Source organism: Chaetomium fimeti (genome assembly GCF_033439085.1).
Source record: "Chaetomium fimeti strain CBS 168.71 chromosome Unknown B0H64scaffold_10, whole genome shotgun sequence".
NCBI lineage: Eukaryota > Fungi > Ascomycota > Sordariomycetes > Sordariales > Chaetomiaceae > Chaetomium > Chaetomium fimeti.
The window spans coordinates 769,061-794,636 of record NW_026944338.1 but is presented as its reverse complement, the minus strand read 5'-3'; the positions used below and the strand labels follow the sequence as shown (position 1 = coordinate 794,636).

General features: G+C 57.6%; 10 protein-coding genes across 10 annotated transcripts; 4 read left to right on the top strand and 6 right to left on the bottom strand.

Moving 5' to 3' along the window:
- Positions 1 to 44: 44 nt before the first annotated feature.
- On the bottom strand, positions 45 to 1,454 carry B0H64DRAFT_47550 (SGNH hydrolase-type esterase domain-containing protein). The gene is made up of 3 exons (XM_062808105.1): positions 1,102 to 1,454; positions 666 to 1,027; positions 45 to 572 (listed from the first exon to the last, which is right to left on the bottom strand). Exons 1-3 carry the CDS (start codon positions 1,169 to 1,171, stop codon positions 141 to 143), a joined length of 864 nt encoding a protein of 287 aa, XP_062654891.1. The 5' UTR covers positions 1,172 to 1,454; the 3' UTR covers positions 45 to 140.
- An 808-nt stretch (positions 1,455 to 2,262) lies between these two features.
- B0H64DRAFT_378123 (uncharacterized protein) lies at positions 2,263 to 2,604 on the top strand (the record flags this gene model as incomplete). The annotated part of the gene is made up of 1 exon (XM_062802569.1): positions 2,263 to 2,604. One exon carries the CDS (start codon positions 2,263 to 2,265, stop codon positions 2,602 to 2,604), a length of 342 nt encoding a protein of 113 aa, XP_062654890.1.
- A 491-nt stretch (positions 2,605 to 3,095) lies between these two features.
- Positions 3,096 to 4,453, bottom strand: B0H64DRAFT_378122 (kinase-like domain-containing protein; the record flags this gene model as incomplete). The annotated part of the gene is made up of 3 exons (XM_062802568.1): positions 3,096 to 3,537; positions 3,582 to 3,816; positions 3,886 to 4,453. 3 exons carry the CDS (start codon positions 4,451 to 4,453, stop codon positions 3,096 to 3,098), a joined length of 1,245 nt encoding a protein of 414 aa, XP_062654889.1.
- B0H64DRAFT_47532 (carbon-nitrogen hydrolase) lies at positions 4,382 to 6,190 on the bottom strand. Its single transcript, XM_062808096.1, has 2 exons — positions 5,978 to 6,190; positions 4,382 to 5,747 (listed from the first exon to the last, which is right to left on the bottom strand). Exons 1-2 carry the CDS (start codon positions 6,020 to 6,022, stop codon positions 4,758 to 4,760), a joined length of 1,035 nt encoding a protein of 344 aa, XP_062654888.1. The 5' UTR covers positions 6,023 to 6,190; the 3' UTR covers positions 4,382 to 4,757.
- A 1,526-nt stretch (positions 6,191 to 7,716) lies between these two features.
- B0H64DRAFT_410538 (activator of Hsp90 ATPase) lies at positions 7,717 to 9,729 on the bottom strand. The gene is made up of 5 exons (XM_062804796.1): positions 9,598 to 9,729; positions 9,130 to 9,533; positions 8,936 to 9,018; positions 8,222 to 8,877; positions 7,717 to 8,166 (listed from the first exon to the last, which is right to left on the bottom strand). Exons 2-5 carry the CDS (start codon positions 9,350 to 9,352, stop codon positions 8,148 to 8,150), a joined length of 981 nt encoding a protein of 326 aa, XP_062654887.1. The 5' UTR covers positions 9,353 to 9,533; positions 9,598 to 9,729; the 3' UTR covers positions 7,717 to 8,147.
- Positions 9,730 to 13,038: 3,309 nt separating this feature from the next.
- B0H64DRAFT_420603 (uncharacterized protein) lies at positions 13,039 to 16,682 on the top strand (the record flags this gene model as incomplete). The annotated part of the gene is made up of 3 exons (XM_062805470.1): positions 13,039 to 13,315; positions 13,368 to 14,179; positions 14,214 to 16,682. 3 exons carry the CDS (start codon positions 13,039 to 13,041, stop codon positions 16,680 to 16,682), a joined length of 3,558 nt encoding a protein of 1,185 aa, XP_062654886.1.
- Positions 16,683 to 16,995: 313 nt separating this feature from the next.
- On the bottom strand, positions 16,996 to 17,871 carry B0H64DRAFT_410522 (uncharacterized protein). The gene is made up of 2 exons (XM_062804795.1): positions 17,247 to 17,871; positions 16,996 to 17,186 (listed from the first exon to the last, which is right to left on the bottom strand). The coding sequence occupies exon 1, from the start codon at positions 17,754 to 17,756 to the stop codon at positions 17,406 to 17,408; it is 351 nt and encodes a 116-aa protein (XP_062654885.1). The 5' UTR covers positions 17,757 to 17,871; the 3' UTR covers positions 16,996 to 17,186; positions 17,247 to 17,405.
- Positions 17,872 to 18,021: 150 nt separating this feature from the next.
- On the top strand, positions 18,022 to 19,480 carry B0H64DRAFT_349418 (P-loop containing nucleoside triphosphate hydrolase protein). The gene has a single exon (XM_062801400.1). The coding sequence runs from the start codon at positions 18,084 to 18,086 to the stop codon at positions 19,434 to 19,436; it is 1,353 nt and encodes a 450-aa protein (XP_062654884.1). The 5' UTR covers positions 18,022 to 18,083; the 3' UTR covers positions 19,437 to 19,480.
- Positions 19,481 to 19,593: 113 nt separating this feature from the next.
- B0H64DRAFT_446596 (DHHC palmitoyltransferase-domain-containing protein) lies at positions 19,594 to 21,011 on the bottom strand (the record flags this gene model as incomplete). Its single annotated transcript, XM_062806929.1, has 3 exons — positions 19,594 to 20,640; positions 20,711 to 20,864; positions 20,923 to 21,011. 3 exons carry the CDS (start codon positions 21,009 to 21,011, stop codon positions 19,594 to 19,596), a joined length of 1,290 nt encoding a protein of 429 aa, XP_062654883.1.
- Positions 21,012 to 21,560: 549 nt separating this feature from the next.
- On the top strand, positions 21,561 to 25,480 carry B0H64DRAFT_349412 (uncharacterized protein). Its single transcript, XM_062801399.1, has 4 exons — positions 21,561 to 22,087; positions 22,150 to 22,440; positions 22,500 to 22,844; positions 22,897 to 25,480. Exons 1-4 carry the CDS (start codon positions 21,965 to 21,967, stop codon positions 25,174 to 25,176), a joined length of 3,039 nt encoding a protein of 1,012 aa, XP_062654882.1. The 5' UTR covers positions 21,561 to 21,964; the 3' UTR covers positions 25,177 to 25,480.
- The last annotated feature ends 96 nt before the right edge of the window (positions 25,481 to 25,576 follow it).

Below are 25,576 nucleotides of genomic sequence, written 5' to 3'. Positions count from 1 at the left end.
TTCCTGGTATTTTAAACGCATGTAGTGCCTGCCTATACACAACCATAGATGGTTTGCGAGAGACTCTTTGTACCGCCTTCGGGGTCTTCACACCCAAACCTCTTCATACCAAACACACCACAACCCTTCCTTCTCTTCACTCACTGACACTGCGAGTAGTAATCATTCGACACCCTACACGCACCCTGCGAACAACAACTCGGCCCGGCCCAGCCCAACCCACCACACTGCCCCCACAACGCCGCGCACCCCGCCGTCGGCTGCGCACCACCCGCGGTCGTCGTCGCCGCAGGGTTCCCACCACCCCCATCACCACCACCACCACCACCGCTACCACTCAAAAGCTCAATCAACTTAGGCCCGACCTGCTCCGCGATGAAGCGGTCGCCCTGGTCGTTGGGGTGCACGCCGTCGCCGCGCAGCATCGCGTTGGTGAAGCCCGCCGCGCGCGAGCAGTCGGCGATGACGATGGGCGATTCGGAAGTGGTGTGGGAGGAGACCCAGCCCGGGATGGCGGTGTTGACGGCCTCGACGGTGGCGTCGCTCCAGCTTGTGGGGATGAGTTTGTCGATCTGTGGTGATGCATGGGTTAGTTGGTGGTGGCTGGGATGGGATGGGACGGGATGGTCCCGGATGGGGGAGAGGAGAAAGGGGGGACAACGCACAATGACCTTGACGCTGGGGTTGGCGGCGCGCATGGCGTTGAGCATGGTGGTGTACGACTCGAGGATGGACTGGGCGTTGCGCTTGCCGATGTTGACGTCGTTGGTGCCGAGCATGAACTGCACGATGTCGGGCTTGGTGTTCTGCACCCAGCCCTCGATGTTGTTGCGCGCAATGTCGTACGCCTGCCAGCCCGAGTGGCCCTCGTGGTTGACGTCGAAGCCCGACGGCTTCGAGCACGACCCCTGCAGGTTGCTCATGGTGCCGACGAAGTCGACGTTGCCCGCCAGCCCGGCCGTCGTGAGCTGGTCCCACACCATCGGCCTCCAGCAGGTGATCTCGGTGATGGAGTCACCGAGCAGCACTGTGTTCCATCATGTCAGCTTGGGTTTCTTCCTCATCTCCAACGCGGTGCGCCACCGTGAGGGTGCTACTTACTGACTTTAACCTTCTGTCCATACGCCGAGGCCGCGAGGCCAGCGACGAGCGTGAAACCGAGGAGACGCATGGTAACGAAGAGGTCAGATTTGCATCAAAGTCCGTGGTCCCAGAAACGCAGACAGCCGTGCCCGCCTGGCCGGAAGGAGGAGCTTCGCCGCAGTCATTTTATGTCCAGTTTGGATGTTCCCGAGGGTGGTTGCCGTTCCGAGGTTGCCAAATCTACCTTAGTAGGCTCGGTAGGGTAGTCGTGTACGGAGTAGCAACCGGTTAATTACAGGCCATCCTCCGCCGCCTCGGCCCACAGCGTCTCCCAGCCCAAGCAGAATATTGGCCTGTCGCTTCAGACGGGCGGGGTTGGCTCGTGTACGTATCCTGGGCGTACGGAAGTTAAGAAACGCTTTGGAACTGGTGGATAATATCCAAAGCCGCAGCACTGGAACTATCCGCCCAACATGGTTAGGCGCGCCAATAGGGTTGACGGTCAACGCACCGAGCAGACCGGGGAGAGAACGCGCTCTATTTATACCAAGGGCACGCGAGGGACACAGTTACAAGTATACAGGTTTTGGCAAATGCTAGACTAGATTCGGAAGGGCGCCTTTTCCCGGGGTGGAAGGACAGCGGGCGGAATATTCTACACCATACTTACAAGACCACTCTGTTGAGTCTCTTCTTTTACGGCTTTGCCATTGACGTCCTTGACTCCTCGCGGATTTTCCAGTGCCTGGAGTTGGAACGACAGGAGTAGACGCCTACGCCCACAAAGAAGGTAAGGACACCGAGGAGGAACAGGGCAGACAGAACACACAACGTGATGTGGATGGTGCACTGAGTCCCCTTGGGGACGCATGCCGCCCCGATTCAAGGCGGCGAAACTGCCGCAGGTATCAGTGGGCGCTGGAGTCGGAGTCGGGGTCGTGGTTGTGTAGCACATCGTGACGTGCATTCTTGTTGGTGTTCGGCTGCTGTCCTTGGTTTCCAGCAGGTGGTGTTTGCCTATTACAAAGGCTAGGAATATAAAGGACTTCATTCCCGAACGAATTTTCTCACGTACCGTTGGTTTCCGCTGTCGCGGCCATGACTCGGGTCGCCAGCTCGATAGAACCCTAGTCCTTTGCCGTCTTATCTGTGGCATCTCGATTCTCCGCCGCCGCGAGCATGACCCGGAGCGCCTTCATTGTGACACCTTCGCCCGCCTTCGCCTTCGCCGCTGCGAGCATGGCCTGGACCGCCGTCATCGTGGGACCTTCGCCCGCCTTCACCTTCAACGACATCAAAGGTCGCGATGGGGTTGCGGCGGAGGAGCAACATCAAGGCGACTCACAAGCTTTGATGTCATTGAAAGCGAAGGCGGGCGAAGGTCCCACGATGACGGCGGTCCAGGCCATGCTCGCAGCGGCGAAGGCGAAGGCGGGCGAAGGCGCCGCAATGAAGGCGCTCCGGGTTATGCTCGCAGCGGCGAAGAATCGAGATGCCACAGAGAAGACGCCAAAGGACTAGGGTTCCATAGGGCGAACGGGGCGTTGAGGGAGATTCGTGTTTTATATACGAGGGGTTGTAAAGAATAGGTAAGTAGATAGTCTAATAGATGAAGATAGAATGGTGTGTCTCTTTATATAAGATACTTTGTGTTTGTTTACCTAATATATAATAAGTGTTTCTATGTAGGGTTTATTGTCTATTATTACCGTTTTATCCCTTAGTTTCGTTATTACCTTGGAAGATACTCTGTACTTGTTCAGCATATAATAAGCGTTTCTACGTAGGGTTCATTGTCCATTACTACCGTTTTATCCTTAGTTTCGTTATTACCTTAGTAGTATACTATCGAGATTTAGTACTAACTGCTGCCTGACCGAACAAAGTTTGGGCTGACTGTACCTTAACTTAGCGGTCTGTTCATCTTTAAGGGTACCGACACTATGGAATCCTCATTATATTTATTTCTTTTCGCTTGCTACGCTCTCTATTGTTCCTGATGATAATCCATGTCAACCAACCGACCCAACTGCGAGCCAATTACTCTCAACATTCAACCGTTGCTGCAACAGTTCTCGGTACACCGTATCAGCAGTCAGCCGCATCTCGGGCTCCCAGACGAACATCTTATACAACAGTGTGGCGAGTTCCGGCGCCATTTCGGCCTTGACCAGGTGACTTTCCAACGACTCTGTCGGCTGGGCCCTGTCAAACCAGTGGTCAAGGTCCGAGTCGCATGTCGTGCCCAAACGAGTGACAATTTTGTACTTGTCCCATTGGTACTTTCCAGCCCAGTGGTCGGGTATCGGCCCAAAGTATGTTGTGAGCTCCCAGACTAGATGCTCGAAGCCGACATGGATCAGGAACGGCAACTCCCTCTCGTGGGCCAAGAAGATAGGCACGCGAGCTGCCAAATGTCGCTTTTCTGAGAGGGGGGGTATCCGAAGAGCAACTCTGGAGAGAGTATCGCAGTTGAGCGTTGAAGTGTTGGTGTTGACGGCGGCGAGAATGCTCTTCCGAAGCTGATGATGGTGACCTCTTCAAAGTAGTTCGAGTGGATGTTTTGGAACTCCGCTGTTTTAACAACGCAGCGGGGGGAATTCTTGGAAAGAGGTTGTCCATCGATCCGTCGAATTGCGCAGCTCTGTATCGGAGTAAGCTTAGCGCATATTCTTGTCTCATTGAAGTGCTCGACGTCTGGGATCCTGAAGCGCACGTTGAGGGGGCTTAAATCTGTGATGGACGTCAGGAATCCGCAACGCAGCAGCCCCACCCGGGAGGTAAGGGACTTTAAATACTCACCAGCGTGGCAAACCCCAAATGTGTGAATATATTTGACGGCGTGGGCCAGTTGCTCGCACACACTTTCCCGTGTCTCACAGCTCATGGCAGCCAGGACTCGTTTGTTATAGAGGCTTGGGCCCAAGAACGGGAGCACAAAGCAGCAGTGATGTCCGTTGGCACTACTGACAGTGAAATAATCCTGAATGTGGACGAGCCCTCGGTGGGTCTCTCGGCCCTGCTGTTGTAAACGCCCAAGTATTTCCAACTCGGGGTATGTGTTCGGGGTGCTAAGGTCGGCACGCAGGATCTTGAGCGCAACGAAGGAAACCGGAACTTGGCCGATGCTTTCGCTATCCCGTCTTGCCAGCCAAACGGTCGAAGAGCGGCCAAACCCAAGCTTGTGAATAATGGTATAGGTATCCAAGTTCTTGCGAAGCCGGTCGTCGATATTCATTGGGTAGTAGCCTCCGGGGGCGTAGCCCTCGAGGCTCTCGACGTTTTCGAGGGCTGGCTCCTCGTAAATTGGTGATGCCGTAGGAGGCCCCCAGGAGTCGGCCATGAGGACGGCCATTGGAGAGTCTCCCATGGTTGTTTATTTGCGTAAGGATTGATGGTCGAAGAGAACCATGAAAAAATGGGGTTCTGGATCTACTTTAAGCTGAGTAAACTTGAAAGGTAATGCAGTGACCGCGAACCAGTTTGTGTTGGCTACCTCAGGTGGGTGCATTGCTCAATGACACAGTTATGTCGGGTAGGTGGTCCTTGTGCTTTAATCTCGGTTTCCTTCCCGAGTCCTTACAACACCTTTCACAACCAACTGGCATGCGGAAGGCAAGGCAGGGAAAAGGTGTAAGTGACCACCAACAATACCGCCAAAAAGGGAACTCCCTTCACAACTTCTCCCACCCCCTTCCACGGGAAGAGCCACTCTTCACCACCCGCTCTTCCCCTTCCTCCTCCCCACAAATCGAATACCCATAGTGCCACCCCTCCCTCGCCAAGTCCTTCCTCACCTTATACACCTCCTCAATCACCTCCACCGACTCAAAATCCACCTCCACCACCCTCATCACCTCCTCATTCGCCCCCAACCCCTCCCCGCCCACCCTACCAAACACCGGCGCCACCACCCCACTCAACCCGGGCGCGTTACAAAACACGACGACGCACTCGTTCTCAAACGCCCGCGCCACGAGCGCGTTATCGATGAACAGGCCCTCGCAGTCGGCATTCATCCGCCTGCGCGCCTCCTCCAGGTCGCTCCGGTCGCACACCCAGTACGACGGGATCACGATCAGCTCGGCCCCGTCCCGCACCAGCGCCCGGAAGGCTTCGGGGAAGGTCAGGTCCCAGCAGATCAGCATGCCCGCGCGTATGGGTCGCCCGCGGCCGCGGTGGTTCTCCTTCTGTTGCGCTGAGTCGGTAGCAGTGGTGGTGGGGCCTTCCCAGGTTAGGGGGGTGTCGAAGGCGCGGTGCGCGGATTGCGCGATGCCCGCGGTGAGGTGGGGCCGCTCGGAGTGCCAGAGGTTGACTTTTTGGTAGGAGGCCAGGAGGCGGCCGGTGCTGGCTTCGATCCAGTAGGCCATGTTGCGGATTTCTTGGGCGGTGGTGTCACCGTTGTTGTTGTTGTTGCTGTTGGCGGGGGAGGGGTGGACCTCGCAGATGGTGCCGGGGACGATGTTGATGTTGAGGTGGCGGGCTAGGGCCTGGTAGCGGGGGAGGTAGGTCGCGGACTCGGCGCAGGCGGCGATGAAGTCCGGGTGGTCGGGGCACCATGAGGTCAGGTGATACTCGGGCAGCACGGCGAGATGTGTCCCCTGAGCAGCGGCCTGTCGGATGAAGGACTCGGCTCGGGTGAAGTTGTCTTTGACGGCGATATCCTGGGGGTGGGTGTAAGTGAGTTGTAAGTGCGTTGTGGGTGAGATGAAGAGGATGGCAGGCGGATAGATAGGAGGAAGGGGGAGATATGCCGCGATAAGTCACGATATAGCGGGCCGGAAGAGGTTCACACAGTGGTATATGACTCGATTTGGGACGATTGGTGGTGCTCAAGTCGAGACGAACCGTGGCTCATGAACCATACTATGTAAGTGTGACATCATTAACTCACCTTTGGGACAAGTTGGATCGTAGCGATTTTGTAGATGGGTGCCATTGTTGTTTGTTGTGGTGATTACGGTTGTGATATCAATTCGAAGCGGAAAATATCAAATTTGAGGTCGTCAGCGAAACATTTCAGGTTATGGGGGAAGGAGGAGCGTGAAGGAAGCGGCGGGTCATCCAACCGTTTGGCTCCGAGATTCGGCTTCCGGTCACTACCCCACTTTGGGTGAACACAAACCCGAAGCCAGATAATTAATCACTGTGTCAGACGTGGTGCGAATATCCCCGGGTTACGGCATCTCCAAACCGTGAATACCTTACCTGTCCGCCTTCGCATCCCCGCGGTGGTCTTCTAGTCCACGGGCAACACCATCTACCTAGGCAACGCTTACATCGAATGTACCTAGTTATCATTGCTTGCTACAAAACGCTCAGAGTCTTGTAGAACGAGCGACGTTGTTTGAATTCCTGGGTTTTCTATGTGCTCAACATCTTGACGGGCACTAGTCGGACGAATTACTCTAACTGGCTCGTGCGGAGGTCCTCGGAGTGACCGATGGGACTGGGCGAGCTGTTTCCTACCTCGAACCCTCCTTTCCACCACAGTACACAGATTCAGAAGATCAGTTTGGAAAATAGTAGACAGTCCAGTCTTGCCGCTATAGCTTTCCTTTGTAACTGGCAAGGGATCATCCGCCAAACCCTAAGGCGTAGCGGAGTAGGGGGATTGAGGAATGCTGTCTAACCAACGCGAGGTATCGAGTCCGTCCTCTGAGTATATATCCCGCATCATTGGCTGCTGCTCGGCCTCCCGTACATTTTGTTCCATCGTCGTACCGAGATGCACTGCTATGGTGGTGGGTGACACGCCTTCACTGCCACGAATACCCTTAGAAAGGACACCGCCGTCATTGACGGAGCCCGGTTCTGACCATGTCCAGTCATCATTATCAAGTCTACCGGACCGCGAACTTTGTGAGTGCGAAATGGGAGACCATGAGTCAAACGCGGCGAGGGAGCTGGCGCCAGCTTGAGAGCCGTCCATATCCACCGGTACGGATAGCAATGCAAGGCCGAGGAGGTGTTCAAAGACGTGAGATATGCGCTTGTCGAGACTCTCGTTCGGAAACATGGTTGAATAGTTAAAAGGGCAATATGATAAGTCGTAGACAGATGGCCGTTGGCTCATCTGGCAGAGAGCACCGAGTTCGCAGTCCTCCAAAGTATGCGCATGTGTACTCTTCATGTGGCTTACAAACTCGCGGTCCGTGTCGAAAGTGAACAACTGTCCGTTGTGAATAGGGGCGTAGCAGTGCTACCCCTTAGATTGAGTAGGTTAGATTGAGTAGGGCAAATAAGATACCGTTACGCTGCACACTTGCGACGGCACGTGTGAGGACACTACTCGTGAATGACCGCAGTACAGTCAAGACCGATACGGCTGCGGTAAGCACTTCATGAACTACTAGTGTGAGGTTTAGAGTAAGGTAGGTTCGGTTATCTTTTCCTTGGGGAGGAGGCTCGCCGAGAGAGGTTTGTCTGTCCTGTGGGCGGCGCCGAGGGCGGCCGCACCCCTGGTCGGGTTGACCTAACCAGTCAACAGTGACGGGGTCTCTGACAGCAATGGCCGGGGGATAATTGCTTAAGTAGCGCAGCAACGTTCCTTATTATATTTAGCCCTGGCCTCCATGGTATATAGGTACGACGCGTTAGTGACCTGCTGCGGATTAGATATAGTGGTAACCGTTTAGCTATGCCACTGAGTAGCTCACGGTATTATTAGTCCCCGTGCATTTGCCCTACTCTACTTGGAGAAGTCGCCCGAGACAATCGTCGCCCAACTTGCGGCTATAAAGGGCGGGGGGCACCGTTGTCAATATCGACCCCAGCAATCCGAGCAGCTAACATGCCACAAGAAAGGTAAACGAGAGGCGAGGCAAAGGCGCGTAGAAGGCGGATAAAGGAGAAAGCTCGTGTATATATTGTCGTTTTCTCATCGATTTGTTCGTGACGCCGTAACTTGCTGGGTGGTATCCAGCCATCACCATAAATCTTGACGCGAAAGACCCGGCTCTGACCATACCAAGCTCAGATGCCACCGCCGTCCCTTACCATGCATACCGGTCGTACCACCTTATCCCTTCCGCCGAACGCCGTCCCTCCCGCAATGCTATTTCTTAAAGAATGGTGCCGAAGCTGCAGGTGTTAGCGCAAGATCTTGCGGGCCAGGAAGCAGGTGGCAGATACTCACCCAAAGGTCCGCTTGATGCTGCGAACATAATACTCTAGCCAGTTACGCTTGGTCACCTCCTCCTGACCGATGGGCACACCCTTCCACTCGACGCGCATGACCGTGACCGCGTCGACATCGTTCTGGTCGAACTCGATCTGCAGTGTCGAGTAGTGGCCCGCCGGCCACTGATCCAGACGCCAACTCTGGACGATCTTGCGTGGCTCTTCCAGCTCGAGGAATTCGCCCGAGACGTTGCCACCAAAAAGCTCAAACTTGCCGCCCTTCTTGGCGCCGTCGAATACTTTGGGCGGGGCTCGCGTGAAAGCGGCGATCCGCTGCGGGTCGGTGAATGTCTTGTAGAGCTCCTCGGCTGTCGTGCGGAATTCTTCAGTGTCCGTCACAGTAGTCGTGTTGACAACGGCGCCGCTGCTGCTCTGGGAGCTTGACGTCGCCGCTGGCTTGGCGGCAGCAGCTGCCTGGGGGTGCAACTTGGGAGTCGAGAAACCGCTGGACGGGTTCGAACCAGGGGCGTGCTGGATGTCCTTGCCGTGCTCGGCGACGAGGGCAGGGGAGAGCTTGACGAACTCGCTGCGGAGCTGGGGGACGAGCTTTGACCGCACCAGGTCCTTGACAGGTTGCTTCTCCTTGGACTCGGAGTAGATATCGATGTCGAACTGTTGCCATGCCCTTAGCTCGCGGCTACAGGTAACCCATTCCAAGGGGTAAACCTACCACGAACTCGTCCTCGGTGAGCTCGTGCGAGACCTCCGGGACGGTAATGGTACCCGAAACGTCGTCATCCTCGGCAGTGGAGCCTGGAGCGCAGAGATTTTAGCCCACCACTGGACAAATCGACAATTACGAGGGAAGTTTGGAACAATGCAGGGCGCGGGAACTAGTGTTTGTAATTCTATGGCAATACGTACCTGTGTACTCCAGAGTTAACTTGACATCAAATATCGTAATGACCTTGCCCTTGCGCTGTGCCACGTCGACGTCTCCGTCCATGCTGATGATCTTGCTGATCTTGGCCGTCACATCCCCCTCCTTCGCCTCGACCTTGGGAAGGTTGTCATCGAACCACTTGCGCGCCCACGGCGACGCATCCTTGTTCACCCAGTGCCAGTTGTTGGGGTTGTGCAGAACCATGTTGGCGGTTGTCGAGGGAGGAAGGAACCTAAAGTCAATATCTGTCTTGGTTAGCACCGGTCTCTTCGAAGCTGAAGCTCAAGAATATTGAATAGATTGGTGCTCGATCAGAGATGGCCTGGTGGACCGCAGCGTCGTCATCAAGGGAAGGGAGTACAAGTCGCCCTATGACTGGTGCCAGCTGAACAATCATCAGGGAGCAATTGGCGTGTTTATGCGTGGAGGATGCGAAATAATAAACATACCGAGGAGTTGGGTGGCGATCGTCAGAAACAACCGCTGTCAAGAGGTTGTTTACGCGGAGACAAATGGAAAAGAATGGGAAGAGGTGCGAGATGGGTGAGGCTCGCCCAAATGAATAAATTGGGGAGTTGCCGAGGAGCAGCTTGGAAAGCTCTAGAAAACTCAGCGGGCTCCAGTTGGGCGGGGAGCAGGGGCATGCGCTGACCCTCACCGCCTTTGGTGGGGTCCAGTTCCTGCCACTTTTGCGGGACCTCGAGCCAAATCCAGACCAAAGCGTGCGCAGCTGCCCCAAACAAGCTTCGATGTCTTTCGTTGTTCCTGCTTCTTGATTTCCAGGTCACCTCTTGCAAATCCCCTGACGATCACCCGGTTTGTTTTTGGATGCAGACTCGGATTCTGCCACAATACTGCAAGCTTCCGCAGCCGCCCAAAACGTTTTAGTGACCCAACGGGGTGGGGTTCACGATAGTTTGTCCTCGTTCGAGTGGATTGGGGCTTTCCAGTCGCCTAGAGCTCCCCTCTCGCCTTTCCCAGCATGACATGATTATCTTTTGCCCCTGTCCTTGCTATTTGGTAGGCGCGCATACCACGGGCGCCTTCACTGATTGCCCCTCGGACGGGATTGGATTCCAATTATTAGACTCATTGTTTTGGCAATGAATGGGCGATTGGCTAACTGAGAATCGCCCTGAATTTGAGGTCAACATCCACCCTCTGGGATCCATCCCCGCCAACAACGTGTCCGGCCGTCTAAGAATTGGGACGCCATGAAAGATCCGGCATTTTTTTTAGTAGCGGCCAAGAAGGAACCACGACCAATTTGTCACCACACGGGGCTTTCGGTCTGTGTGATCAGAGAACTGCCACTGGTGACCGGCGTTGGCTCGACATCGCTGACAGTCGAATAGTCTCCAACAATGGGGAGTAGTTGACTATGGCTGGGTATTGGCGGGAAACACCGAGTCAACTGATTTGGTCCCGGTTCGAGGTCGGCCGACGCCGGTTGCTGGAAACCCGAAGTGACCCACAGTCCCGGCGATTCCTCCGATGCCGACTCGGCCACTGAAGCCGGATCTAATTAAAGAACACCTCGGCCCCAGCCGACTGGAAACACGCCTGCCAAGGCTCAACGGCTGGAAACTGCTCTCTTGGCTGATTTTGTCTTGATGTGGCACTTAGCATCTTGCGTCTCGTGCCGAGTCGACGCGACCGAATCTCAGTCATACCTCAGCCAGAGCATCATCACGAGTCAAGGTCGCATTCGGGAATATCCTCTTCCGTTCCTAAACTGTAGCTGGTAATATCGCTTGCCTTGGTCTCTGCATCGTCTTTCGTGAACGGCTGCGGCGAGCTCGGTTCAGTTTGCTAATTGGATATTTTGAGTTGTCAGGGTTGTTGTTTTCGACGCCTGCAAACGCAATCGAGACCACTCATCCGCTAATTCTCTTCGGCATTGAGGCTTTCCGATGCGAACTGCCATGTAAGTTTCTCAAAGTCACACACGAACCAATCACGTTGGGCAAAACCCACCGCTATTAATATCTTAATCCCCAGGCTTTATTAGAGTGTGTGGGGGCTTCGGCAGAGATGAGCTGATAGATGCAATATTGTGTCTCATTGGGCGGCCTGAGTCTGCGAAGACCGCCTCATCAAGCTGAGAGAGCCAAGGGCTTCTGGGCAGGCCTAACTAATGGACAGATTGAGCAGTTTTGAGGTCGCGCAATGAGTTCATAACCACGAGCCGTAGAGGTTCCTGCTACAATAGAGGGCAGCAAACGTTCGACCTCTGAAGGGATACTTATGTGACCTTGGCCACAAGAAAAGCCACGTCGTCGGTGGGTTTCCCTTGCAGCTCGCCTGAGCTTGAGGCTGAACTGTTGGCACAGTCTTCACATACTCGTGTCGTACAAGAAAAGGCACCAATTTCTGGTGGGAGGATATCGAATCTCATGGTTCTTAGTCGATTTGACAGCCGAACAGCTCGCTCATTATCCGGCAAACCACGGCGACGTGCATTTTCTGTCCGAGTATGTCCGAAGTTGCGGAGCGGAGTCGCAGGGAAGCATCTGGTTGCAAATGCAACGACAAGCAACAGTCGAATCATGCGCCAAGAATCGAGCAAGGGGTTAAGCGCCGGCAGCATGCATCACAGCCCATGCACAGCTTCTGGCGAATCATGGCCGGCCTTGTGAATTTTGCCCAGAACCAAGAATAGATTGCCGGCACAGACCTCGAGCAACAGTCCAATCATGGCTTGTCACCCCATCGACCGACTCTTTTTCCCCTCTTCCGTCGACGGACGCTCGCCACAGTCGCGTTGTGAGCATGGCACGCATGGGTCAAGGATGGAGCTGCTGGAATGGGCCGAGACTCGGGCGTGATGGTGAGCCTTGCGCGGGATGTTGGCTCGCTCGTGGCTTCTTGGTCAGACTCGGGAGGGCTCGGAGGGCAAGGTGAAGATGCGTGCCGGAACCCCTGTCGGCCCCTGTCGGGCCCCTTGATGCGCGCTCCGACCGCTCTCTCAAGAGCCTGAACGCTTTCGCGACACGGAGCGACCCCGTCTGCGGATCGATGTAGCACCCACCATCTGCACGTCCGTGTCTGCTGCACGACTGAGCCCGGGTCAGGTTCGGATGGTACATGTTTCTGAGGTTGGACAAGAACGGGATGATCCATTGGTGATCGCCATAAGGGACTCATCTCGTGCCTTATCCGGATGTTTACTGCTGCTGCTGCAAGCAGAGCGTCTCGATAGACAAACTACGACATTGAATGGCTGGACGTTGACCACCGTCGACTCGGCAGGCCGCACCGTTGAAGGGCTAGCCAGCCAGGGCTTTGTTTCGGAGCGCAACCCCTCTTGGAGCAGGGTCGTCTCGGAAGGCACCTGAAAGAGCCAAGGCCGCCCACCACCCCCAGTTTGACCACCGGAAAGCGGGAGGGGTGGCTCCCGCTTTTCAATGCACGTTCGACAGTTAATCTACCCACCCGCAACTTGCTCCCACACCAGGGGGCTGATAGGTTGCCGAATCCACCGTCGCCTCTTCTCGGCTTCCGTGTCGGGCCTGGAGCAATCCCTCTTTGCCTCCTGCAACGTTCCCGCCTCCAGCTGCAGCTTGCACCACCTCGCGCCGCAGCCGCGCTTTGGGAGGGACGACAGCTTTTCAGGACGACTTTAACTGCCTCCACTGCCGGTGGTTACCGAGATCCGAGTACGATTACACGGCCTTTTGAGGTCTCGATTTGTTTAGCGAGCCCCGAAGTCGACATAATTCGAGTGTGAATGGCGTCGTGACCGCGTTGTGTGGCCTCTGCTGTCGCCTTGACACAGCCCGAGGACCGTGAAACCGGAGCAGCCAACGAGGGTTCTCCAGGGTGACGGTCGTTGGTGAACATCTTGATCTGGCTCAAAGGCCCGAGTTCGACAACGGCGCCTCCCCATCATGATGAGCTCCCCGCGAGATCCAACGGCGCGGCTTCGCGCCGGCTTAAATCCTCTTCACACGACATCGCTAGGCGGATTTCATGGCCACAACCCGAACCACACGCCGGTGTCGGCATTGTCAGTGAGTTCTCATGGCGCCTTCTCGTCCGGCCAAACCCCCCTGAGCGCCATCCAGCCATACAATCCGCAGCAATGGATCTCTTCGCCCGTCGCCGGACCGGTTCCGGATCGAATGCAGCACATTCAGGCTGCCCAGTCTTACCAAGAGCCTCAAAGTGAGCTTCCCGATCCCTCGTGGCGCGTTGCTCAACTAACAACACGACAAAGCGTCGCCGTTACCTCCCCCGCCCTACTCTCCTCCCCGCAGCGGGCGACCTATGAGTATGGTATTCGACCAAACCCAGGTAGCCAACGTGTCCGTTGCTAGAGCCCCGCCGCCGCCAATACAGAGGGTTGCCACGGAACCACCTGTCGCAAACACATCGTTTCCTCCCCCTCCCGCAATGAGAGGTGCTTCGCGTGAGAGACGTTTTGGGCTCCCATCGTTAGGGAGGAGGCGAGAGGCGGAACAAGCAAGCCCCCCTATGGAGCCACCACCGCAAACCAGGTCGTTTAGTATGCTGTCGCGTAGTGTTGCTAGCCACCCGGGGCCATTGACGCTTCAGATACCGCAAAGAACCGACTCGGATTCCTCTCAGAACATGGCGCCGGGGGCACGACGAGCGGCTTCAACCCCGGCCGTTTCCACACCGACGTCGGCTCGATCGCGGTCCTCATCGCAAGTGAGGTGGGATCCGGCCATGCCCGTACCACCACCTCCACCTGGCCCGCCGCCATCGACGGCGAGGTCTCAGAGTGTTCAGCGAATGCCGTCCGGAAACGAGCCGATCGTGTCGCCGCCGACCCGACGACCACCGCCCGGAGGGATCGCTGCTTTGGGCCCGGTGCCGTTAACGCCGGCAAACTGGAGAGACGGCGATAGCATGCCGGGTCCTAGCTCGCTATCCACTGAGCAATCACATACTACGGCTGTGCATGCTGGTGCTGAGGTTGCAAGTCCTGAGAGCCCTGTGGCGAGCCCACCTCCCGAATCTAGTTCTTCGGGGAGCCCAGCTGGAGGGTTGACGAGGAGTCCGGCCGTGAGGGGGTGACAAGGCACAGACCTTACTCGAGCGGAGGAGTGAGAGTAGGACAAGAGGTACTACTCGTAGCTCGATCGATACTTCGGCAAAACCACAACCCCTCTCCGATATTGTGATTCCGGGCCCGCCCGGGCCACTGCAGAGACGATTGACGATCAGCCGCGGGACACCGCGAACAGGCAGAGGGGGAGATACCCCCAGAACGGGCGAGTCGATGGAGAGCGGCCAAGAGTCGCGAACGCCACGGGCAGACGGATCAGCACAGGTCTTATCAGGACAGGTAACACCCACCATGATGTCACCGAGCGCCGGGAAACAGCCGGAGCGCCATGTTCTTGCGCCGAAGGCACTTCCCACACCGCCTACAGGAAGCCGATCCTCTTCATCGCATCGGGGGATGAGCACTGGGCCCTTGAGCGCCCCGCAGTCGCCCTCACCATTCTTGACTAAACATGTAGTCGTTACTCAAAGCACCGATCAATTTGCGCGGGGCACCATCGAGCGCTTTGCGGCTTTCGCTCGAAACGAGGCGACGGCACCAAATGATGCCGAACGGGTTCGGTTGTTCGCCGAATTCTTCGTGAGCGAGTCGAGGATACGACGGGAGCGGTATGGGGCGGCGATCGGGGCTATGGGATCGGAGATTCTGGACCTGACGCGTGATCTGTTCCGGCCGATGCCTGCCAGACGAGAGTCCACCAACTCGGTTACAAGCGGGACCGTGGAACTAACACCACAGTCATCCGAGCCCCGATCACACCGGGGTTCTATCGGGTCTGCTCTGGGCGGAAACACGCCGACATCCAGCCAACCAGCACCACCGTCACCGAGCCCGTCTGCCAACCAGAACTGGCAGTCCTCGAACTTCATGCCGTCCTTGTCGCCGATTCTGAGCATGAGTGTCAGCGACGCACTTGACGAGGAGGATTCTCGCGGCCGCCCCGCAAGTCGCTGGTGGGAAGCGGACTCGACTGGAGCCCCTGGAGGCAGGATGGAAAGGTCAAAGCGGGAGTCCAAATACATGGGCGTTCCGAAGGAGGCCCGGGAGGCGCTGCAATGGGTTGACGACGAGCCCCAACCATCACCCGGCGCGGGGTCGAGCAAGCGCGAGTCTTATCCTCTGGAGAAGTCAGGATGGCACGACCAGGACCCAGTCACTACCCCCCAGGCCTTTTCTCGCAGTTCACTCGCCTCATCCTCGACCCCAGCGACGCCAAATCCGGCGCATCTCGATGTCTCTCGCCTTGTGACACTGCCGCCCCCGTACCCGCGCCACCATCCAGCCGTGAACAACAACCACCCCGAACTGGCCCAGACCCGTAGCGAGGTCCGAGTGATCAGCGACATGACGGAAGTCGACGGGATCAAAGAAGTCTTCAAATTGACCAGTGCTAAGATGCGAGCCGAAGCCGGCGAGACGGAGAAGAAGCGGCGCCAGGCCCTCCGCCAACACCTCCAACAACAAATCTCGTCCGGCGCCATGGGCTACGCCGAAGCGGCCGCCGCGGAAGCCGACGCGAAAACAGACGAACAAAGCCACCTCAAAGACCTGGAAAAGAAAGACTTTGACGAGTTCCAAGCAGCCGTAGTCATGCCGGTGAACGAGATCCTCCAGACGCGCATCAACGGGGCGACCAACCTGTTCCAGTCGCTCCGCAGCCGGCTCTTCGACGAGACGCACGAGTCCAACCCCAACCTGCCGCAGGAGGAGGGCGACGAGCAGCCGGAGCTGCTCGAGAAGCTGACGCTGCTCAAGTGGATCTTCGAGGCGCGCGAGGCGCTGCACCGCAGCCTGTACGACCTGCTCTCGGAGCGCAACGACCGCTACCGCGACATGGTGCTGGTGCCGTACCGGGTGGCCGGGCAGGAGGACAAGGTGGCGTCGGCCGAGGCCTTCTTCGTCGAGGACGCGGCCAAGCGCGCGCAGGCCTACGCCGAGGAGGTGCTGCACCGCACGCAGGAGTTCCGCGACGTGGTGGAGGAGACGGTGGCGCGCGGGGTCGAGGTCCAGTTGAATGCGTTTTGGGACATCGCGCCCGACCTCAAGCGCCTGCTCGACAAGATCCCCGGCGGCGACCTCGACGGCTTCCACATCCAGATCCCCGCCGCCGAGTTCGGCGAGAACCCGGCCTACCTCGACCACCCGCTGCAGTACCTCTTCAGCCTGCTGCTGCACGCCGAGAAGAGCACCTACCAGTTCATCGAGAGCCAGACCAACTTGCTCTGTTTGTTGCACGAGGTCCGTGAGGCTTGCGTTTCGGCCAAGGTCAAGGCCATGGAGCACGACCGCCGCGACCCGAGCCGTGTCGAGGAGATGAAGGCCCAGGAGGCCCGCCGCCTGACCGAGGACCTGAAGGAGAAGGTACGGGTTGTGCAGGACCAGTGGAACAGCGCGCTGGGGGAGACGGTGGGGAATGTGAAGGAGAGGGTGGGCGGCTGGTTGCTGGAGACCGGGGGCTGGGATGAGAGCTTTGAGGAGGGCGGTGTTGGTGGTGTTTAAGGGGGGGTTTGGCCCGGTTGACATTCTGCTTCGCACACAAGGGCGTGGTGGTGGTGGTTCAAAGTAATTAGCATTTTCGACGGCGGCACCCTTTTGAGGTTGTTGTTAATGGCGGTCTTGATACCCCTTGCCGTTTTATTTCTACACAGACACACGGGCAAAGAAGGAACGAAACAATGATGTATATGAGTTGGGTGTTATGGGATGGATGGATTGGCGGTTTTGGGACGGCGATTCAAGAGCGTGGTATCTCAAATCCATACTTTGGAAGGTTATCTGATACCAAAATACACAACTTCAACTACATTGAACACGGGGGCGGACGTCTCGTGCGTCTCATCACAAGTCCCATCTCCGGTGCGCCATGGTAAAGGTATTTGGCAATTGTTGTATTGGAGTATGTCCCGTCCTCTCGGCACCGCTGACCTCGCGGCGGGCGTTGTATGCAAATGTACATGTTCGACTGATATACAGCTTCTCAACCTGCTTCTTTTTCTCCACTCACTGCCTCGATGCCGTCAGCACTCGCTCCTCCAGATTAAACCTCAGGTGCCAATGACATACCAGAACCCTTGAGCCAAAGCCAAAGCCAAAGCAATCCCAAGAAACCAACCCCCTTCTCCAAACGCCGAGTGATGAGCCCAGATATATACCCAACGCACCCTTTCATACAACGTAACCCCCTCACATTTTCCCCCTTCTGATCTTCCACCTCCCACCACTCTACTTCCCCCCCTCCACATCTCCCTCCCCCTCCACATCATACTCCACCGGCAAATCCATCCCCACCCGCCGCGCCGTCAACCTTACGCGCTCCTCCTCGTCCATGCCCATGCCCGGGTTATAGCGCTCTAGCAGCGTCACGTAGGTGCGCTGGGCGCGCAGGTAGGCCACGTATTGTTCGGCTTGGGCCGCCTGCAGCTCGGCGGGCGGGGCGGAGGCGGAGGCGGAGGCGGACTGCTGCTGGAAGTTGTCGCGCAGGCGCTGGTGGAGAGGGGCGCGCGGTGTGCTGAGGAGGGGTCGCGGTGGGAGCTCGCGGAGGAGGGAGCGGTAGAGGGAGCGGGTGGTTGCCATTGTTTTGGGCGGGGGGTTGTTGGGATTGGGGTGGTGATTGGTGAGGTTGAGGTTGGTGTTGGGTTGGACGTTGCTTGTTTGCTTGTGATCGGAGAGGTGGTGGTTGTTCGTGGCGTGGCGGGCGAATGAGTTCTTGGAGCTGGTGGTGGAAAACTGCGGTTGAGGGTTGGGAAACTTTAACCCTAACCCCTATCGCATATTATTTCCCGGCAGGCACGCAGATTGTCCAGAATTATCGATGTCTCTGTGGTTGACTTCGTCGATCGATTAATCTGTGACCAGCACCAATAAAGCAGACTCGACGGCTCGCTGGCCCAATTCCGCACCATGGCCACACCCACGAGGTTATTACCGACAACAATAGCCAGCGCCCTCAAACGGCCATCTTCCCGCAGACTAGGGCACCCACCCTCCCTTCGAGAACGCTTTCAGACCAACACTTCCCGACATCTCTCCTCCTCCCCGTCCCACTACCTCCCCTCGAAGTCACCCTCGAAGTCACCCTCGAAATCGCTTCCCTCCAAGTCGAAGTCGCCCCCTTCAAAGTCAAAATCCCGAAAACCCCCCTCCAAAACCCAGCCCAAGCTTCGACCGCTCGCCGAAGCCTCCAACCCCGCCCTCTCCTACCTCCCCCCACCCTCGAACGACCCCAACCAGCGCGCACTGACAGCACCCACCCCACACCACGACACTCTTCAACAAGCGAGCCGTGTCTTCACCTCACAACCACCGCGATTCCTCTACTCAGCCTCGCGATTCCTGACCATCCCCATCAACACGCACACGCCCGAAGTCTGCCTGATCGGGCGGTCCAACGTGGGCAAGTCGACGCTGATCAACGCGCTGGCGGGGGCGGACGCCGAGACGGCGCGCAAGGCGCACGGCCTACGCGCGCGCGGCGCCGGCCTCGCCATCACCAGCCGCACCGCCGGCTCCACCAAGAGCCTCAACGCGTACGGGTTCGGCCCGCCGACCAAGCAGCAGCGCCTGGCCGCGCTGCAGCGCGCCAAGGAGGCGAGGGAGGCCGAGGACGCGGTCGCGAGTAGAGGTGTCCGTCGGGCGGCGCGCGATAAGAGGGAACCGCCGCCGCAGTATCGGCTGATCATGGTGGATATGCCCGGGTATGGCCTTGGGTCGGAGGCCGCGTGGGGTAAGGAGATTGAGAAATACCTTGCGCGGCGGGCCATGTTGCGTGGGGCGGTGCTGCTGATTGACGCGGTGGCGGGCATCAAGGACGGCGACCGCATGGTGCTGGAGACGCTGCGGGATGCCGAGGTCAGGACGGCGGTCGTGTTGACCAAAGTTGATAAGCTGCTGCGCGAAGACCAGCCGGAGCAGGCGCGTAGTCGTGTCGAGGAGGTGTGCTTGAGCGTGTGGGATGAGTTGAGGAAGGTGGAGGCCGGGGGCATGACGTGGTTGGAGGGGGCGGAGAAGGGGTGGCAGAACGAGGTCTGGGTGACGTCCGCGGGCGATGCGGACACGGATGGGAACGGCGTGGGTGTGGTTGGGGCGAGGTGGGCGATCTGCCAGATGGCTGGGCTGGTGGAGGATAGCAGGACGTTGAAGATCACACAGGCGCAGCCCGCCGTCCAAAAGATTGTCACGTTTGACCAGATCCAGAGGGCGGCAGCTTCGGAGGCAAGGACGGCAAGGATGAGGCCCCAGCCAGTATCATTCTAGGCCGGCCCAAGGCGGGACAGGGTGTGTAACTACGTGTACGATGTATGATCCGAAAGACGATAGATTGATACCCTATATGTGCTCTTCGATGCTCCAACGCCATGCTCCCCAACTACGCCCACTAGTCTATAATACCCCCTATCTATCCATTCCCTACCTACGCTATGTATATCTTCCTCGCTCTTCTCTTCTTCTTTCGCCGCAGCCTTGCCTCTCCTACCGGCACGTGCGGGTCCCTGAACATAAAGCCCGGAACGAAGACATCCACCAAGTTGTCCCAAAATCCCAAATCGTAGAGGTTCTCTACGTCCTTCAGCCTCCACGCAGCCTCCCACTCGCCGAACCCCGGCCAGCCCTCCTTCCCCGGCGGCTTCCCATCGTCTGTCCTCACCATAACCTGCTCCGCCTCCACCGGCCACCGCGTCCACGCCGGCTCGACCCTGATATCTTTCACCCTCCCAGCATCCATCTTCCTCTTATACGCCAACCCCTCATCCATCTCCGCCTGCCAATCCGACCACTTCATCGACTCGTTCGTCGTCGTCCCGCAGTACACCAGCCACACATGATACCCCAGCAACGCCCACACCAGCGGGCTCGTCATCAGCGCCAGCAGCGTGACCGCGCCCATCGCCACGCCGCCCCCCGCCCCCCGCCCAGCGTCCTGCATCCCCCAGCTCCACACCACCAACCACTGCGTAAACGGCATCCCCTCCCCGCCGTTCGCCCGCCACGGCAGCATCGCCCACGCCGGAAACCGCAGCCGCATCTGCGTCGTCATCAGGCCCACGCCCAACAACCCCCCATAGAGCGTCAGCACGGCGGTGGACAGCAGCAGCAGGATGAACCAGTGGGTGTTGGCAGCGCCAACGCAGTTGTTGATAAAGATGCAGTGGTGGTCGCAGCGGGCGACGCAGCGCTTGCACACGGCGCAGTGCTTGGAGCGCGCGGGCTTGAGGCGGCGGCACGTCGTGCAGGTGGCGCCCGGGTGGAAGAGGGTGAAGTCGTAGGGGTACCGCGCCATCTCGGCGACGTGGTTGGCGGCCGTGATGGCGCCCGAGTCGGAGCTGGCGGAGAGGTAGAGGAAGAGGTAGGGCAGGATCATGGCGATGGTGCCGGCTGTTTTGTGGATGGTGCTGAGTTGTGGCCAGGCGCTGGGGAGGTACAGGGCTTCGCCGCCGATGAGGAGGATGAGGAAGAAGATCTGGGATGGGGGGTTAGTAGGCAAGTAGGGGGGAGGGTGGTGGTGGGGTTGGATGTGCGGATGTGCGTACCAAGACGGTCGGGTGCCGGTCGTACATCATGTAGTTGCCGAAACGGGAGCAGGAGGTCGTCACCCTGCCGCCGGTGAGGCGCTGGTCGAGGCTTGTGAGGCCATTAGGGAGATGCACCCATAGCAGCCGGTGCAACCAGGCGATAGGTGTGCGTCTGAGTGTGTTAGAGCGTGCTCATATTGCCATCGGGGGAGAGAGAGAGAGCATCTCACCTGAGTGCTGGGAGACGGCCGAAAAATGTCACAAACACCAAAAATGAAATGCCCAAAACGACGAGGGCAATGGTGGCAAGGGTGCCCATTTTGATGGTGGTTCGGAATCTGGGCCAGCCAGCAATTGCATGCTTCGCAGATTCCCACCCTCGAGAAGGTTAAGGTAGTTCGTTATGTGTTTGTTGTAACCAGGGGCTGTGCAACGTTCGGTTGCGAGGGCCAATGATCAACTCCACTCCGGCCCTCCCGATCTCAACAGCGCCTGTTGGCCGACTCAAGTCTCGGCGGGCAGCGGATGAGTGAGACAACTCGCCCGGTTGGACCCCTCCAATCGTGAGAAATTGAGACAAAAATGGGAAAAGCTACCCGAGTTCGACATCAAAATGACAGCGCAGGGAAGGGCCACTCTGGCGCCAAAAGTAAAGTGAGCACCTCCTTGTCTCCCTCTGGTTATTAAGTTGGTGTTTTGAGTCTTGAAACCGACTGGCGCAGCGCTTCAGATGAAATGCAAATGAGCGAGCGAATGTGGACCCTGTTTAAAATCCGTTTAAGCAGTTAAGCGAGCTTTCTGCTCTCTTTAGTTAAGCAAATCGCGTGACAGCGCGCCTCGACGCGGAAGGTGGGTCTCGACGCAACCGCACCCGAACCTGAACACCACAATAAAACACCCATTTTCTTCATCTCTTAACGATTCATCAGCGTCGACACAGGGTCACAAGGTCACAACTCAGCAATCTGACATCTGTGGTTTTAAGCCGGGTCTGTTCCAAAACAACAACAGCGCTGGCTGTTGTGTAAATATTTGCCCGAATCTCACACGCCCGCAGCAAGGCGCGACCCTTTCTCTCCCTCTCGGAACACAACCACAACTCGCAACTCCCTGTTGTCAGTCTCGTCTAGCAAGCTACGGATTACGATTCATTCATCATCTTTATGCCCTGGCTTCCCGCCTTCACTGCGCTTGTTCATCTCAGCGGTCAGCGGCTATCGGGTGGAGGGTTGGGGTTAGGGTCAGACATCCCCGATTCAGCAGCATGTCACCATGGCAGCCCCTATTGTGTACGATGGAGTGAACGGGAAGTACGAGGGAACTCTTTTCAACGGTCTCAAGTTCTGGGTTGCCCAACGGGTTCCCACCCGTAGCTCCATTCTAGAAAGAATTAGGGTAGGCTGCCAGTTCTCCAGTGTATCCCCCAACCCCAAGCGACCTCTCTAACCATGTAACAGAATAATGGCGGCAAGATCGTCCAGTTGGAAAAGTTTGCAGACGTCTTGGTTGCAGACCACGCCAGGAAAGACTGCCCACCGGGATCCGTATCATGGAAGTACATCAATGATTGCGTGACCGGGGGAGAACTCGTTGACATTGAGGACTACCGCATACACGAAACCAAGGCACCGAGCAAAGGCATTAAAGTTCCATACACCAAGCTGGACGAGCAGATACTCGTGACTTGGGTCCGGAGAGCTGGGAGCGATCTCAGCGGCAACGAAATTTACAAAGATCTTGCCAAAAAGGTTGGGACTGCCCCTAAGATATAATCGCAGCAGGACCGTCCCATACTAACCCTTTACAGTATCCGCACCACAGTTGGCACTCATGGCGGGACAAATGGGTCAAGAATATGTCCCTGCTCGGCGAGGATCAGTTACCTCCCGTCTTGGAAGAGTTACCTCCCCGCCGCACACAGCCGGGCAGCGGTCCCCAGACGGCGCCTGATACTCCCGCACCACCAGCAAAACCAACGCCTGCCACCCGAGATGTTAAAACCAGCTCTGGGCGCAACCATACGCCGGTGCGGAAGCCCAGAAATTTCTTCACGGATGAAGACGACAAAATTCTCGCCAAATACGTGGCGGATCGCATAAAGGCGGGCGAGAAACCGAATGGCAACCTGATTTACCAAGATTTCCAAAAGAAGGTGAGTCATAGCCTGTATACTCTCGCTAGGACCTACGCTCTGACCATCGCAGCACCCACATCACGGCTGGCATTCGTGGCGCGATCGATGGGTACGGCACCTCTCGTTGAGAGATCCCTCCCATCTTTCGGCGCTCGAGGAAGAGCCCGCGGTCGAACCGTCCCGGGCACACACACACCCAGCTATATCGGCACCATCTCCGGCAGACCCGCCCAAGGCCCGAGTAGCACCAACTATACCGCCACCGTCCGCAAGAACACCAGCTGTACCGCCGTCATCCGCAAGAACGCCCGTTGTACCGCCACCGTCCGCAAGAACACCAGTTGTACCGCCACCAGCCACCAAAGCATTAACCAGGCCATCCCCAATCGAGCGCCGCGGAAACCAAACGATGCCGGCTCTAATACCAACCAACCCCGCAAACACTCTCACAGACGGGCAACCTATGACTCGACTGCAGGAGTTGAAGCAGAGAGGGAATCAGATCACCATTGCTAGGGCAATACAGTCACCCGCGAGGGGTTATCTTTTGCGTACAAGGTTGAGGACACTACAGGCATGTGTCGCAGCGTTGCAGCCAAGAGCTCTGGGTTTCTTGACACGCCATGCCCTGGGCCTGACCGAGATTCAAGTCGAGCCGGGGGAAGAGGGATGGTTCCCTGCCACTGAACAGGGCCCAGCCCTACCCCAGGATGATGATGCGGAATCTGCACCCCCTGAAGAAGACGAGGACGAACCCAACCAACCGAACCAACACGTAACCCCCGCCCCTCCCAAGACCACGCCGGTCCTGTCTCGCGAGGAGTTCTGGCGTACCTTTAACGAGTTCAACGAGCTCAACTGCGTCCTGCCTGGACCCTGGGTGCAGATTGACCACCAGGCAGTCGACATCTGGGACCTGTGGCGGTGTGCCACCGCAGAGCCAGATCACTCGTTCCGCGATTGGGAGGTTATTGCCGAAAGCCTGGGCTTTGACTGGATTGCGGAGCCGCATGTGCTTGTGCATCTGAAGATTGCGTTCGAGAAACACCTGCTGGAGTTTGAGACGACGTTGAAGGAGTTTGATCAGTGGGACGAGGAGGACGAGGAGGAAGCGGGGGAGGGCGGTGAGGAGGAGGTGGAGGAGGTAGAGGAAGAAGAGGAGGAGGAGGAGAAGGAGGTGGAGGAAGTAGAGGAGGAGGAGGAAGAGAGAAGGGAGGGTGAGAAGGGGGTCGAAGAGGAGGAAGACGATGAAGAAATAGAGGAAGGGGACGAAGAAGGGGTCATGGTTGAGGAAGCCGAGGACGACGAGACCGCGTCACAGGAATCCGACGCCAATTTCGTGTCCTCGCCCCCTATCAACCTGAAAAGAGCCAGGGTACTGTCGCGTACACCCTTCTCTAGTTCGGTTAGGAAACGGCCACGATACGATCCCGATGTTGAGGTCCCGGAGACACCAGAAACGCGCACCGAGCGAGCCGGCCAAGGAGTCGCCGGGGCTAGGGCGGCCGCCTCCAACCAGCATACCCCGACTAGACGCCCGCGTCATACACAGCCAGCAAGACAACCCGCCGAGCCGGAAGCTCAATACTCCCGGCCCATCCCTCAGTACGATGGCACAGAGGATGACGTCCTTCTCACTCCCTCACAGCAGCTACGCTCCGAAATCGAAGCCACCGCTTTCCAGGAAGAGCCATCTCGAAGCGCTCCGGGCGGCACATCCTCCGCCCAACCGCTTTTCATATCCGACGACGACGAAACCTCCAACTCAGACGACGGTTTCGAGTCCGTCGACAACCTCCCCGTCAGAGCTCCCCCTCCCCGAGACCGCGAGAACCCCCATCAACGAACCCTCCCCTGGGCCAAGGACAAAGGCAAACAGCCAGCCACCGCCACCCCACAACCACCCCCTCTCGCCCGTACCACACCCACAACCGCAACCACACAACCCACCCCACGAAACCAACCCCTCTCAACCCCCCACCCGCGCACCCCTACCCACACCCACACCCCCACCCCTCCAAACCCCCCGCCCGACCCGGGCCCAATCCTCAAGCACTTCCTCAAGCTAAACCGCTACCCACCAACCCTCATCGCCCGCGCCGTGCGCGCCACTACCTGCCACTTCCACAATACCGAAATTGTGCTGGACAGCCTGGTGCTGGGGAAGGGCGTGCCCGCCGATATGCCGGGGGTGTGGACGGAGGGGGACGATCGCGTGTTGAGTGAGGTTGGTGTTGGGAAGGAGAGGGATAGGGATAAGGCGAGGGCGTTGAAGGGGCTGGTGAAGAAGCATGGGCAGGAGGGGGTGGTTATGAGGAGGGCGTTTTTGAGGGGGTTGGAGGGGGCTTAGAGGGCTTGGTTTGGGGTGGGTTAGGGTGGGAGGGTTGGGTGTGGTTGGGTGTGGTTAGGGTGGGAGGGTTCTAGGTTGTGAGGAGGGTAGGGTGAGGGTTGTGGGCGGTTTGAGCGAGTGACTTTTTCTGGGGGGCTGGCGGTTTGTTTCATGTCATTAGGTTGGCTCAAGGGTTGTTAGGAAACCGGTGGCAGCGTGCCTAGGACGGTGCGGTTTTGTTGTTAATATCAGTCTATTATTATCATTGCCCTCTAAATCGGGCGCCTTTCGCCATCAGTCATCTAGGTAGACAACCATTCCAGAGAATTCACATCTCCCTTCGCTAACGCCCAAACAAAAAAGGGGGAAAACAAGGCTGACCAACTCAACCAAACAACAACCCCCTCTCCCCAACCCATAC

Coding starts and splice junctions, on each gene's coding strand:
- B0H64DRAFT_47550 (XM_062808105.1), bottom strand. CDS start 1,171: ATGCGTCTCCTCGGTTTCACGCTCGTCGCTGGCCTCGCGGCCTCGGCG. Junction 1,028..1,101: donor TGGACAGAAGGTTAAAGTCA/GTAAGTAGCACC, acceptor GATGGAACACAG/TGCTGCTCGGTGACTCCATC. Junction 573..665: donor ACCCCAGCGTCAAGGTCATT/GTGCGTTGTCCC, acceptor GCATCACCACAG/ATCGACAAACTCATCCCCAC.
- B0H64DRAFT_47532 (XM_062808096.1), bottom strand. CDS start 6,022: ATGGCACCCATCTACAAAATCGCTACGATCCAACTTGTCCCAAAG. Junction 5,748..5,977: donor CGATCCAACTTGTCCCAAAG/GTGAGTTAATGA, acceptor ACCCACCCCCAG/GATATCGCCGTCAAAGACAA.
- B0H64DRAFT_410538 (XM_062804796.1), bottom strand. CDS start 9,352: ATGGTTCTGCACAACCCCAACAACTGGCACTGGGTGAACAAGGATGCG. Junction 9,019..9,129: donor GTTAACTCTGGAGTACACAG/GTACGTATTGCC, acceptor TCTGCGCTCCAG/GCTCCACTGCCGAGGATGAC. Junction 8,878..8,935: donor TCACCGAGGACGAGTTCGTG/GTAGGTTTACCC, acceptor GCATGGCAACAG/TTCGACATCGATATCTACTC.
- B0H64DRAFT_410522 (XM_062804795.1), bottom strand. CDS start 17,756: ATGGCAACCACCCGCTCCCTCTACCGCTCCCTCCTCCGCGAGCTCCCA.
- B0H64DRAFT_349418 (XM_062801400.1), top strand. CDS start 18,084: ATGGCCACACCCACGAGGTTATTACCGACAACAATAGCCAGCGCCCTC.
- B0H64DRAFT_349412 (XM_062801399.1), top strand. CDS start 21,965: ATGGCAGCCCCTATTGTGTACGATGGAGTGAACGGGAAGTACGAGGGA. Junction 22,088..22,149: donor CCATTCTAGAAAGAATTAGG/GTAGGCTGCCAG, acceptor ACCATGTAACAG/AATAATGGCGGCAAGATCGT. Junction 22,441..22,499: donor ACAAAGATCTTGCCAAAAAG/GTTGGGACTGCC, acceptor AACCCTTTACAG/TATCCGCACCACAGTTGGCA.